Source organism: Dermacentor albipictus, chromosome 3, assembly GCF_038994185.2.
Source record: "Dermacentor albipictus isolate Rhodes 1998 colony chromosome 3, USDA_Dalb.pri_finalv2, whole genome shotgun sequence".
Classification (NCBI taxonomy): domain Eukaryota; kingdom Metazoa; phylum Arthropoda; class Arachnida; order Ixodida; family Ixodidae; genus Dermacentor; species Dermacentor albipictus.
Genome location: NC_091823.1, coordinates 53,654,922 through 53,669,109, shown reverse-complemented (window position 1 = coordinate 53,669,109; position 14,188 = coordinate 53,654,922). Strand labels below are relative to the sequence as shown.

The following is a 14,188-nucleotide window of genomic DNA, read 5'->3' as shown; positions in this document are numbered from 1 at the left end:
CTGAACGGAGCGCGTTTTGAAGAGCGCGCACTTGCGTCGCGCTTAGCGAAGCACCCGACTCGTTTATTGCCGCAATTGTGAGTCTTGCACCCAGCGCTTGGAGTCGTGTTTCACAACGACCGCATTTACTTGCTTAGGCGCGCGCAATCTCGAGCTGCGCATACGTGGCATGCTTTGTCGTTTCCGTGTGGTAAATTAATCACTATACCGCATCATATGAGATAAGCGCGCATGGACAGCTTTGGTTGCCGCTTTCTTAATGAAGCGCCTATTACGAACATAAAGATTCTGCAGGAGCTGCAGAATGAACACCCGACGTCACATTACTGGATAGCTTTATATAACTTAATTCAGCTTCAATGACATCCAGGGGGCCTTATGAATTTCAAGTGTCAGCTCAAGCTAATGTGTGTTCAAGTGCATATATATATATATATATATATATATATATATATATATATATATATATATATATATATATATATATATATATATATATATATATATATATATATATATATATATATATATATATATATATATATTGTGTCCAATATTGAACACATAAAGTGCAAAAAATTGCTAAAATAATTAAATGTCCTCTGTTTTCATCCTTTAACCATTTTCTTAATATGCATTTTGCCTGCACTGGCCTATATAATAATTCGGGAGCTATATAATAGCTCCTGAGCATATCCTGAATGAGTTACGTGTCGGGATGATCAACTCCACATCAGATTGGGTATCCACGAGCCGTGTCCATTGGAACCATGCAGTAGACATGAGAGAGGACACATGAATAAAAATTTAAGGCATGTTGCCAGCTTTCAGAAAAACACTTCAGATCATAAAGTTATTTCATGCATCTTCTAAAGCGCACTTTCATAGGCTCTTGAGATGTTCTAAACAATGAAAAACTTGTTTACCTAGATATAAGTGTTATGCAACAGTCGTAACTGTCAACTGGATTGCAGGAATGAGAAACAGTTTGGTGATAACAGAGTCAAATAAACAAATTGTTGTAGCTGGAAAACAACAAAAAATCTGCCATGTTAGATTGTAACATATTAATTTAACTGTAATAAAATTAAACATTGTTTTATATAATCAGAGTTCATTGTTTATTCTATAATGTGTAAGTAAGTAGTGTAGAAAGCTTCATGAAAAAAAAAAAAATTAATTCTGTAGTTTTATGTGCCAGAAGTTCTGATTGTGAGGCACGCCATAGTGGGGGGCTCCAGATTAGTTTTTACCAACTGGGGTTCTTTAACGTGCACCCAATGCACGGTATATACAAGCGTCTTTGTATTCTATCGTCATAGGAATACAGCCACTGCGGCCAGGATAGAACCTGCGATTTTGAGCTCAGCCACACAACACCATAGCCGCTGGGCTACGGTGGTGAATATTAAATATTGTTCACACATAGTTACCAGCATTCGTGTAGCAAGAAATTTCAGAAAATTTGTTTTGAGGAAGTTAAGAGGGAGAAGGTTTTTTAGACACCAAACAGATGCATTTGCCAGTAGTTAAAATACCATTAACTTTGTAACACATCTCCTGCTGCGTATGGCACACTTTCAACTGTTTGGAGGGGCTTCAAATTGAAAAATAATAATAATAATAATAATAATTCTTAAAAAACATTTTTTTTTAAAAGATAGTCATATATCTTAACAGACATGCCAATCAAATTTTAAATGTGAAGCAACAGGGTTGTATAGTAAATGTTCTAAGCCTAGCTTGTACTCCGGTTGGCATTGAATGCACGTCATATACTACGCCTTGGGAGACCCTGTTTTTCCATTGCATAATTCTCAGACATGCACGCCTGCATTATTTTGCCACTAAGTATTTGTCGATGTAAAGAGCAAGCTTCTTCCCTCCGACAACACAAATACACACACAAAAATCTAGCTGCATTGGATCTTTGGGGCCTTTTTCTGTCTATGTTAACCTATCTTCATCGTTCACAACATTGCCTTCGAACTACTTTCAGCAGGGCCTTAGACACTAGAAGCCAGCTGAAACAAGGGGGAAACCTGCAAGTAACAACTTTCCTGTGTGGCATGACAGCAAGATTTCACACCTGCATATTTCAAACATTTAGAAGCAGGTGCTGTTCTTGCCATTTTACAATTGACAGAGCCAAGGGGCAAGAAATTGTTTACAGCACACTGGGATGGCACATCTAACAGAGAGACGGTTGTTGGGAACATACAAATGTGAACAACTGTAATCTTCCCTCAACGGGGGTCTTGTATGGTAAATTAAGACCTTTCCTGTGTTTAAAAACATGTAGATTGTCAGATACACTGTGGTAAAATAACATGGTAACTTCTTTTCATAAAGCAATTAAAAATATAATTGGCATACCTAAAGGTACAAACATACAGAATCTGCCATTATCTAAGAAATTAATTCTATATTGAGGCTGGCAAGCAAAATATTACTCTGTACTGGCACTATACTTTATCTGATACAAATACTGTACTCCTGCGTGAACAACTAATTCCTAAATGATACAGCAATTGCACCCAGGTAGAATCCTAGAAAAGCCAAAGAAAACTTTCTAGTGGAATACCAGCACCTTTTCGGAATAAGTAGCTGTAGTCACCTCATGTAGGAAAATGCAGCCTCTGGAAGCTTTGTGAGGTACAGGATAGACTTCCTCTTTACATATACAAAATAGATGGCCTAATGAGCAATTATTCTGGAGCAAAGTTACTACAACAAAATAATTATTTTGTAAGAAAGAGTCATTCAGTTCCAATGAATTCAGCTGCTTCAAAATGGACTGACTGTGCAGACATGACAGTAACTGCTAAGTAATTTTCAAAAATAACTTTTTACCTAAAAATGGCTTTTGGCTTGGTAGCCTTTACAAATAAAAAAAGAAAATGAAATAAAACAGTGAGGGGCTGTAGCCTGTGTAATCGGTTATTACCTTAGTGAGGTTAGACAGAGTTCTTTACATAGAGAAACCACCTTAGATATTTCTGTAAGCACAGGATGGCTGTTATGACCGAAGTCCTGCTCATGAGCTTGAGCTGTCTTTTCATAAAAGGCACCCAACGTCATCGCAAAATCGCATTTATCAGCCACCAAGTAAAGGCCACTATATGCTTTAAAGAAGTTGCCACAACTTCAATAGGCTTTCTTTCCTTGTGAGCAGCTCTCTGTTACCCCATTAGGCTGTGCACTCTCTTCCAGCAGGCATCTTTATTGGTCCTCTGGCTCAGCCATGCTGGATGCACTTCATTTAAAACAAGTGCAACGTGTTTGCAGCAATCCTTGGTGGTATCCTAAACTTTGGCCCTTTGTTTGAGGAGTTACTCTGCTACATTCTGCAGAACCTGGACGTCACTGAAAATCATCCCCAAGCACTTGGGCAGCTATGTTAGCAGTAGTCATTGGCACTGGAATTCCATGCACTGTGTAGTCAATTTCTTCAAGGAATGAAATTTTGCCTCAACTGGTATTTGGGTTAGGCAAAGCATTTTAACGAGCTCTGCAGTTATGGCAGTTGTTGACAACAACTTTAAACAAAAAATCTTGGAGCATATAGGGCAGTCTGTGGGTAGTTTTACACTTCAGATCAACATGAATACATTATAAGGCACAAGGCCATCCTTCAAGAAATAAGCAGGTAGCCTTGCCTCTCTGTAAGTGAAAGAAATATAACTGAACATTGAAGTTGGGAATAAAGAAACACATATAAAAGGATCCAGTGTATTTGAAAAATAACCTAATCAAACATGTTTATGCCCTAGATCATGCGGTTATATATTTGAAAGATGTGGCATAAGCAAAGTAGAGACAGATACAGCATTGGCAATGTGTTCAGTTACTTTGTAAGCGATCACATTTGAGACACTACGCAAGTATCTCAAGTAATCACTTCAATCCACACATTGCTATAATCCTGTAACATTAAAAGTGCATGCTATCAGTGCTTGCTGTAGAGTAACATTTATTTTTGATTAAAGAAGATACATTTGTTTGACTTACCGCAACAGATTAAAAATAAGCAACATGAATCCAAAAAAACTATAGTAGATAAGTATTACAGCCATATCCGTGCTTCAAGAAGCTTCACTTGCTTGCAAGGTTGACAGCAATGCACTCGTACCTTTGCAATTTGAGAGAATGTGGCCATTTGTGCATCAGCAGTACATGCGTTGGCTCTTCACGCACTTGTTTATAGCACTGCTGCTGTAAATGAACAGCATTCTTACTGTTCCCTTTTACGACGCCTGCTCCCCAGCCAGCTTATCGTGGCGTCCAGGTTTTGTGGGTGTAGTCTGGTATGGTCGTCTTCTCAAGTGGCCTTGGAGCCCTGGAGGCATCCAGCTGCAGTCATCGGCACCAAGTGTGAAGCGCTGCCAATGTTGGAGTTAGAGTTTATGTCACCACAGTGTTTTAATGTTTACATGTTCATACATGAGGCAAAGATACAATGTGTGGTGTGGAATGCGGGAAAAAAGCTGCGACATGGACGCAGCTTGACTGGCCCCACGTCCCAGCAATACAAGGCAGAAAAGTGACAAGTTGGTCAGGCTGTCAGGTCGGTTTTAGCTTGATAATGATGACTCTAGTTACAAGCATCGTTGCAGGGCTTTTTGTTATTTTCGCTCATCTATTTGTTCTGCTTGCGCTGCAAACTCTTCATTGCCCACCTGTGACCCTGCGCATTTCTGCTTACAATGGCAGCAGTTCTTGCTTGTACCCTTGGCGCTCTTATCACACAAGCACACATTAAGCTTTATTGTATTTGTTAAATATTATGCTCCGAAAAAGTTGAGAAGCCGAAGTTAGAAGCGAGCGTGGAGCCGAGCAAGCGCCTGCATTTTTTTTAGTTGTTTTAACAAGCGTCGAATAAAGAAGACGTTCTCTACTTCGGCTCCGCTTCCTGGTTTTCATCAGTATTGTTCTGCATATTCAGGGGCACTTTCTTGGAACGTTCTCTCCTGTGATAATGGAAAGCATTGTTATAAGTGCATTTGTATTCCATATATTGTCATAGTTGCCCTAGAGCAATGCCGTTTCATTCTTTATTGTCTATTATATTGTTCTATATCTGTTCATCGTAAAGAATTAAAAAAGAAGGCAAAAGAAAACCTTCAGCTTGGACGGAAAGAGAAGCACATATGCTGCGAAGAACCTCTCTTGCAAGCAAGATAACATTGTGCCATGGATTTATGCACTATACTTTATCGGCTGTGAAGGATGGGAAATAAGCCTAGTGGGCAGCTGAAGCGACCGGCTATGCGCCGCGTACCGTTTCCAACTGTGACTGGTGCTGCCCCCAGTGTGACAGACAAACGTCAAGTTCCAAGGTTCACTGGCAGCCTTGCGCCAAATGAGAATTATAGCCAAAGGTAAACAGGATCCAGATAAAACTGCTGCTCCATCGTGCTGTTTCTCCTTGCAAGCTTTGATTTGCTTTTTTTTGCCCTTATTTTATTTTGTACTTGAGGGTCGATACTGTGTTTATTTCATGCCTCAAGGACGTATTTGTTGGTTGTTCCATCTGTACTTGAACAGGCTCCTCATTTTCCGGCATTGGTGTGCAGATGAGAAATATTTTCATTGAGTGTTTTGTTCCTTCCTCTTTGTCTCGCAGTGAGACTCGTCTCTCTGTAAAGGTTTCTCAGGCAGCTCTGTGATTTGAAGGAGTGTGGCTATTTGTGTATTCGTGCATACTAAAGAACAACGAATTTCACCATGTCACCGATAACCCAAACCACCACTTAGGATGACTTTGCCTGCCTATAGCTGCACAAAATGAATTACTGAGTTGTGTGCAGTGGCTCGAGTCTTTCTTTTTTTCATTGTGGAACTATTTGTCGTAACACAGTTACATAATTACAGTTAAAACCCATTATAATGAAACGGTGCATAACGAAATAATGAATGTAGTACTGTTAGTGAAATTCCTCTTGAAGTCCTCACAGATTCATAGTGCAGTACATGCAACAATGGATCTAACAAAGTAATTCTGGCTACCCCTTAAACTTTGTTATAACGAGGTATTACTGTATTCTAGAAGAGTAGTCTACCCATATAGCTTCCCTCATTATTTACCATTTCATTTCCCTTTAATTTGTTGCTTAACAACTACTGAAGCTCTAAAGTGATGCCATATTGTTGTCTCCTAGCAGTTATTTTTCTGATGAGGTCACATTGCCTTTGCCACAGAGATTATAACGAATCGCAATCGTTTCTATAACAGACCTATAAGTGGCATGCTGTTTATAGGGACAGGGAGGAAAAAAATTGTGGTAAAGAAGCCCTCCACATTTGAGTCTCTTGTAGAGCAGCGTGTGGCGTTAAGGAAGAATAAGAATTGAGGGGCTCTATTTTTTTGTTGTTGGTTACAACCACATAAACTCACTGTGGTGGCGTAGTGGCTACGGCATAGGACGGCTAAGTCTGATGCTGCGGAACTTAATCCCAGTCACTGCAGCTGTATTTAAATGAGGACAAAATGCAAGATGCCAGTGTCCCGTGCATTGGAGCACATTAAAGAACCCCAGGGGATCAAAATTAATCCAGAGTCCCTCACTGTGGTGTGCCTCATAATCAAATCATGGTTCTGGTTTGTAAAACTCCAGTATTTAAAGCCAACAGACAATGAGAGGTGCATCGGAGAGGTGCAGATCAGTTTGACATATTCTCTTGAATCTAAACATACCTGTGCTTTCCACCTTAAACTTGGGCTACTGCTGCTGCTGCCCAGGCCTGCATTGTAGTCTTTCAAGAAGGCAGCTGCACAGGACAGGTTCACTAGAACAAAAGGCAATTTGTTATCATATACAGACAGTAGCAAAAACAGCTTGTGCAGTAGCACGTAACTTCGCGTCAAATGACAGCACAAATGTGTGGCTGGTAACTGAATGGCAAAAAAATAAATGGCCGCATGACTATTTTTTCTTAATAACTTTATCTATAAATGTATTTCTTGCTTGTACTTTGCTGTGAAATGTTTTATTTTCTTTCAGTCTAAGTCCTTTTCCACTTTGACCACCACAGGGGTGCGAAAAAAAAAAAAAATGAGCATGCTTAGATGGCATGTTTACCTTCATGTGGCTTGGATCACAGTTAAAAAGGGGTTGTGCTGTGGTTTTGCAGTGTTGGGTATAATTGTAATTGGTGGGTGGCTGTAGGCATCGCTGACTTCTTGACAATGGCCATTTCGAAAATTGCGTCCTTCTGGTTGGCGATTTCTTATCGGTCTGACGTGGGGCTTTGAAATGCTTCCTTTTATCTTGAATTTTCGGTGCTCCTTTGTTTGTCTTCTGGCTACGTATCTGCTTAGAGATAATGACTGCAAAAGTATTGTAAAGTGACAGCTGAGCATTTACAAAAAAGAAAGAGCCTTTGTTCTCTAGGACACTTAGCTTTTACTTCAAAAATCTGTTTAAGCTTGCTGATCCTTAAATTGTTTACACTTTCTGATAGTGCGATCTTGTAGTTCCTTGTTTTCCAAGACAAGTAACCTTTGCTTCAGTAATCTCTTGTACAAGCTTGCTATCACTGTTGTCACTGTTTACACTTGTAACAGCGTGGTGCTGACAAATTCTTTCGCTGTTCTTTAGCTTGCTCATCAGAATTTGTAGCAATATGTGTGCCTGATGTCCATTTGATTGTCACAGTGCTTTTTATTCAAGCCATTTTGCCACATTTTTCATAGCACTAATAGCACAGGTACCTCTTTTATTAATATAGGGCCTGTCTGCTAGGTAAAGAAGGCTCCTTACAATCTTTCTTTTTTCCCGCATTCATTGAGCATTCATTGAGTAAAAAATCCAACTAGGGCATTTTTGCTCTTCGTAGCAAAATTTTTTCCCTTGTTTAAGTAAGTTAATAGGCCTGAAAGCTCTGCAGCCTCAAAAGAAATAAAGAAAGAAGAACTTGTACTCAGATCCCTGACTTTTCCCATTTATGATCAAATGCAATAGAAAAGGTCATTTGGCCTCCATAAGCCACTTAATAGTTTCAATTCCTTTAGCTTTGAACAGCTTCTCAGTGTTTTCAAGATGACTGTGGTGGGGGAAACTCTTGGCTGCAACATTGCTCTGGAGGATAAGTTCTTGGAAGTGCAATTTATGGAAGACTTTGCAGAAAAAGGTAAAGAGGTATAGCAGCAGAATAAGACACATTGACAGTGCCAGCATGCGCTTCCACGAACACTCTGTATTTGTAGCAGGAATAGATTCTGTGGACAAGGGTTTTTGTGGATGCAGACCTTTGCAGGGCAGCCAACTTGGAGAACTATAAGAAATGTTCCTTTCATAGGTGCAATAATTGACAAAGTTTACAGTCATGGAAGGTCACCTGTGGCTGGTCCTTGCCATTGCCAATATTGCAGAGAACAGGCCATACTAATTTTGAAGAAAGGGAAGATTGTTGCATGCCAACACAAGGATGTTTCACACCTTGCAGTAGAGCTTGTCAGTAAGGCGCAGGTGGGCACTGGGCAGGTTGCTATTATTGCTGTAAATAGGACATTTTTCTTTCAGCTTTGTCTTTCCAGTGCAACACAGAGTAGCTCAAAGGAATTGTACCAAGATGGCCCAGAAGAATGTCCCTGAAGTCCTAAAGAATGTGTTTGGGTGAGCATTTACTAGCGGAGTAGTCTATTGTTGTAAAAATACTTCTTGTAGCTTTTCAAAAGCACACACATCATTTGCAGCCATGCAAAACAGTCAGCGTGAAAACATAGCTTTTGTGAATAAATGAAAAGATGGACTTTGGGCTTGAAACCATCAAAATTGTGACCTGTGCAAATAGCATGTTTGTGCATTGCATTGTGGTTGTAATAAAATCAAATGACATTAGTTATTACTTGTGGCAGAACATGGTTGTAGGATTAATGACTGCTGAATTTCTTTACTCCTGGTGAATCTATACAGCATATCCTGACGCTGCACCTCACACTTTTCATATTTTGCGCACTGTACAATTTTTAAGGCCAAGTCAGTTGCTGCCACTTTGAGCATTTAATCTCATGTAACATTGCTGTTGCTAGCAATATTACAGGGCTAGCGACAGTTGAAAAAAGAAAAGCTCATTAGATTTCAGAGTAGTGGAACCTCAATATTTCTTCTAATATAATGGACAAAAATGGTCACCTAATTTGCCAAAGATGAATTGCAGGCTTTCATATCGAAATTGAGGTGCTACTAGTGCTAGGATCTAAATGAGGCATTCGCCCAAACAGTTCGAACCTGTAGTGTATGGCTAGGCCATTTGCATTGTGACTTTTTGAAAGCTGAAACGATCTGTGTTCTGTAGAATTATGAATCGCCATAATTCTTTAAAGATCTGAATATGAGGACACCAATTCCCAAGACATGTTCACCATTGTCACTCGCATTCTCTTTTCTGTCTTCCGCAGCATTGTGGACAAAAGGAAGAGGGAGCTGATTGACATGTTGCGTGAGGCAGTGGCCATCAAAAGTGTCTCGGGCTGGCCTGATGCACGAAATGAGGTTGTCCGGATGATCAATTGGATGAAACAGGTGCGAGTGCCACATTCTGGTTTATACACGGTACCTGTTTTTTTTGTAGTCGAAAGCATTCATTCCATAGTGCTTGGGGATTGTGAAATCATTCATTATAAAGGTCACTTCATTGTAAAAATTGCGCTCCGCACAACTCGCAATGCGACCGGGACAAAATTAATTCTTTATACAGGTCATTTTGTTGTAGAGGCACTCAATTGTATTGACTTGGTAGGCCCAAATCTTTTTAGTATATTGGTCATGTTTAATCTCAAGCCTGTGCTGAAATTCCTTTTCTTAGCTTTACTATTCCTTTACAGGCCACCCTTCTGCTTATGTGCAGTGGCCAGCCTGCATTCACAGCATTGAAAATCTCATCCTGTGGTTGCTTTAGAAAACTGTTTCACAGCCTGTTGTGAAACCTTGGTCCTTGATATGCACTGAAGCGCTGTTTAGGTATTCTGTTATCCAATGCACGAGAAGGGAGCTAACCGAGGTGCCCGATTATTATTAATCATATCAAAAGAAGCCAACAAAGACACCAAGAACAACACGGGAAATTACTTGTACTTACTAATTGAAATAAAGAAATTATAAATTAGTGTAATTGAAAGTGGATGAATAAACAACTTGCCGCATGTGGGGAACGATCCCACGTCTTCGCATTACGCGTGCGATGCTCTGCCAATTGAGCTACCGCGTCGCCGTCTTCTCACCCACTTTCCAGGGTATTTGTGTTACTACTAGAACTAACCCTGAGAGTGTTAACCAGCGCCTCCACTCACAAACCTTGGTGGCGGATGTAGAACGTCCTTCCTGCCACAGGCTTCACAAGTACGTGATCTTTTCAGGTGAAGGGGTCAATAAACCGACACTCGCTACCTGAAGGCATCAGTGTGCATCGCACACGTAATGCAAAGACGTGGAATTGTTCCCCACCTGCAGCAAGTTGCTTTTTATCCACTTTCAATTACATCTATTTATAATTTCTTTATTTCAATTAGTAAGTACAAGTAACTTCCCCTGTGTTGTCCTTGGTGTCTTTGTTTGTTGGCTTCTTATGATGTTATCCAATGCAGTGATTCTAAAATACGAATGTGTTAGCGCACCCTTTGTGCTTCACCAAAAGTGATGAAGCAAGTGCAGGAAAATAAACTTAAGTGTGATTTGGGCATCCTACTTAGGGGTTGTCCACTTCATCTAGCATTAGTAGATGTGTACTGCCGGGGTGCACCGTAAAGGTTGGTTGATGAAAGAATTTCAAGATTCCAGTGCTTCTCTTGTTCTTGATTCATCACACTTGAAGAAATCACATATATAGGCTCCTGACTGCTGGGTACGGTTAGCAACTCCCATGTGATCTTGAGAGGAATCTGTGGCACTCCTAGAAGCCCGCAGCTTGTATGCTGAAGCAATTGTGTGCTATGCGCAGCATCGATTTGTAAGCAGTACATATGAGACATGCCCAGTTACCGGCTGCCCCATAAGGTGTCTTTTATTGAGTACCATCCAATTCTTTACCACTCCTTCATAATGTGTGTGCACCACTCTTGGAGGAAAATCAATCCAAATCACAGCATCTTGGTCAAGGTAAAGTTTTTTTTCTGCACAGCTGGATGCTGTCGGTAATTGTCTTTTCACCGGCTGATGATGGCGTCAGAGTCAACTGGCAAACAAAGGAAATGTGAATGCACGTGAAGCATGGCAAGCGGAAACGTAGATGCAGGTAGAGTGGAACACGAACTCATTTTAATATTGCTTCGGGGAGTATATATAAGGAGCTAGGTGGCTGTAACGTATACTTCCACATATGGACACTTGGGGGCACCCCGTACCACATAAAACCAAAACCCACTGTAATGGAACCCCTGTAGCAGTGTCTGTTTCAGTTTTGCGTAGTCTGTAGAGTCTTCAGCAGACATGCATCCTAGCACTGTTAACGCTTCTCCCGTGAGGCAAACTTAGTGACAATCTCACTATCACTATCTCACGGTCGCTATATACGGTATCTATTTCAAGGCTCCCCTCCCACTGTCAGCCACTTTTGCCTCCGTCACGCCCACACGTTTGTGAAACAATGCCTTTTGTTTTAGCAACCATTCGTAGCTATCTTTTAAAGAGAGTCAGTGGAAGCTTTTGTTGATAACGGCACCGATATCGCTATATTTACAGAATCGTGGCTCTCCGAAAATATCCTAGACAAGGAACTGCTTGACAACAATAAACCGTTTTTCATCTACAAACGTGACAGGGTGTTTTAGCCTTTATTAAAACCAGCCTTTATTAAAACCAGCCTTAATTCTTCTCTTCTTACGACTCATTCCTGCCATGAGATTCTTTGTGTCAGAATTGCCCTTTCCACAAGCATATGCATAGTTATTGCATGTTATCGCCGTCCTGACAGTCACAGTTCCTTTACTACTGATATTTACTCGGTTCTGCTCGATCTTAATACTCGTTTTCCTAAAGCCAGTTACATCCTCTGCGGTGACTTTAATTTCCCTGACATCGACTAGGGAAGCTTATGCGCATTTTCTCGTCAATTGAAAGATTTCCTTGATGTTGTCATGACATTCAACCTCAGCCAAACAGTAAACTTTCCTATACGTGGCAATAACACCCTTGATTTAGTCTTTAGGTCCAGCCCTGAACTCATCCAATCCATATCGAGCACTGACGGTTTCAGTGACCACAAAACAGTTATTTTCAACCTATTGCTTCCATTTCCCCAATGGCAGCACTCTAAGTTCATTCACGATTATAAAAAGGGAGACTTCGCCCGTATCAACTCGGAGCTTGAGAACTTTTTTTTTGTCATTTCAGGCAATCCGCATCTAATAGGTCTGTCGAAGAAAACTGGCTAGCTTTCAAAAATAAGCCTTCAGAACTGGTCAAAACCTATGTTCCACTGATATGCATTCGCGGCGACTCCAGCAAGCCCTGGTATTCTAACTCCTTAAGGAGGCTTTCTCAAAAGAAAAAGCGTCTTTTTTGTGAAGCTAAAGGAACTGTGCTGGCTTATAAATGGCAGAAATATTTTGCGTGCCTACAGGATCACACGCGTCTCCTTAGGTGTACAAAAAGAAAGCTTTTCCACAATAATCTGTATGGCATTCTACAAACAAACCCAAAGAAATTCTGGCGGATGTTATCACCCAAATCAAGCAGCACTCATTGCATTACCCTTTTATATCCGGGTGGTTCACAGGTGCCTCCAGAACTTCGATGTGGCGTCATAAACTCATATTTTACATCAGTCTTCACACATGAGGCTGCCTGGAATACACCACATAAAAAATGTTTTAACTTTCCTGCGATGGCCCCTATCAACATCACTACTGCTGGCATTTGTGCTCTGATAGACAAACTAAACTTGTCCAGTGCCGACGGGCCAGACATCACTGCGAAGATATTAAAACATACAAAATATGTGTCTTCTCATTTTATAAAAATAATCTTTGATCAATCTCTTGTGAACAGTTCTATACCTAGTGACTGGAAAATTAACAAAGTTGTTCCTGTGTTCAAGGCTGGTAGCCGGAGCGACCCGTCGAATTATTGTCCTTTTTCATTAATTTGCACACCATGTAAATTTCTTGAGCATACTATATACTTGCATATTGCATCCCACCTGAATTCCAACTCCTCCTTCTTCAAAAATCAGCATGGCTTTCGTCATGGCTATTCATGTGAATCAGTTATTTGAGTTTACCATGGACCTTCATTTAAACCTTGATTCTTTGTTCCAAACCAATGTCATCTATCTTGATTTTTCCAAAGCATTCAACTGTGTCCCACATCGTCTTATGTCTAAACTTTCAGGTCTTCACCTTCACCCACTTGTTTTAGACTGGATTCACAACTTTCTCACAGCTCACTCTCAGTTCACCGTGATTCTACTTGCGTCACCTCCGGAGTACCACAGGGGTCTGTGTTGGGTCCACTTCTCTTCTTAATTTTTATGAAGACCTCCCACTCGACATCTCATCCACCATCTGCCTTTTCGCAAATGATTGCATTATCTATCGGCATATAAATACTAAAGATGATCAAGCTGCCCTCCAGAATGATCTGAGGCTTATTGAAAATTGGTGCACATTGTGGATGATGGAACTAAACACTAGGAAGTGCAGTTTTATGCTAATTTCTTGAAAGTACTCTATTTTAACTTATCCTTACTCTTTATTTTCTGAGGACTTATTGCAGGTAGAATCTTATCGTTACCTTGGCATCACAATCAATAGCAAATTAACTTGGGTTGATCATATCACAAAAATCACTGCCGATGCTTCACATACACTTGGTTTTATCAGAAAATCACTTCCCACCTCCCCCGCTAACATACGAAAACTGGCATATGAAACTTTTGTTTGCATTAGGCTTGAATATGTATCCGCGATCTGGAGTCCTCATCAGTCCTACCTAATCAACATGCTTGAATCCATCTAGAACTGTGCAGCATGCTTCATATTGTCGACATATGACTTTCATTCCAACGTAAGCTCCATTAAACTATCACTTGGCCTCACTTCCTTATCTCTCAGACGAAAAGTTGCGCGCCTGTGTTTATTCCATAAGTTATATTTCAATTTTCCCTATCTGCGTGGTTCCCTTACATCTCCTCCCATTCGTACATTGCGCCGCCTATTCAATTCAAATAGCGTCCAACGACTTCATGG

At 40.5% G+C, this 14,188-nt stretch overlaps 2 protein-coding genes across 5 annotated transcripts in view; one reads left to right on the top strand and one right to left on the bottom strand.

Moving 5' to 3' along the window:
• Nucleotides 1–4,364, bottom strand: part of Ku80 — a 36,128-nt gene extending 31,764 nt beyond the window's left edge. The window contains exon 1 of one of the 2 annotated variants that reach the window (XM_070535455.1): nt 4,239–4,364. Coding sequence is in view for 1 of the 2 variants with exons in the window: in XM_070535453.1 (XP_070391554.1) it covers nt 4,133–4,159 (27 nt within the window). In the remaining variant the exon portion in view is untranslated. Of the gene's footprint in view, nt 1–4,132; nt 4,175–4,238 lie in introns of those variants that run through there. The other variant, XM_070535453.1, reaches the window with a different exon arrangement.
• Cndp2 (Cytosolic non-specific dipeptidase 2) overlaps nt 1–14,188 on the top strand; it is a 36,022-nt gene that overhangs the window by 692 nt on the left and 21,142 nt on the right. The window contains exons 1-3 of one of the 3 annotated variants that reach the window (XM_070535456.1): nt 5,183–5,381; nt 8,526–8,618; nt 9,404–9,527. In XM_070535456.1, coding sequence (XP_070391557.1) covers nt 5,230–5,381; nt 8,526–8,618; nt 9,404–9,527 — 369 coding nt within the window. In that variant the 5' untranslated portion in view covers nt 5,183–5,229. Of the gene's footprint in view, nt 1–5,182; nt 5,382–8,509; nt 8,619–9,403; nt 9,528–14,188 lie in introns of those variants that run through there. The other 2 variants (XM_070535458.1, XM_070535457.1) reach the window with 2 other exon arrangements.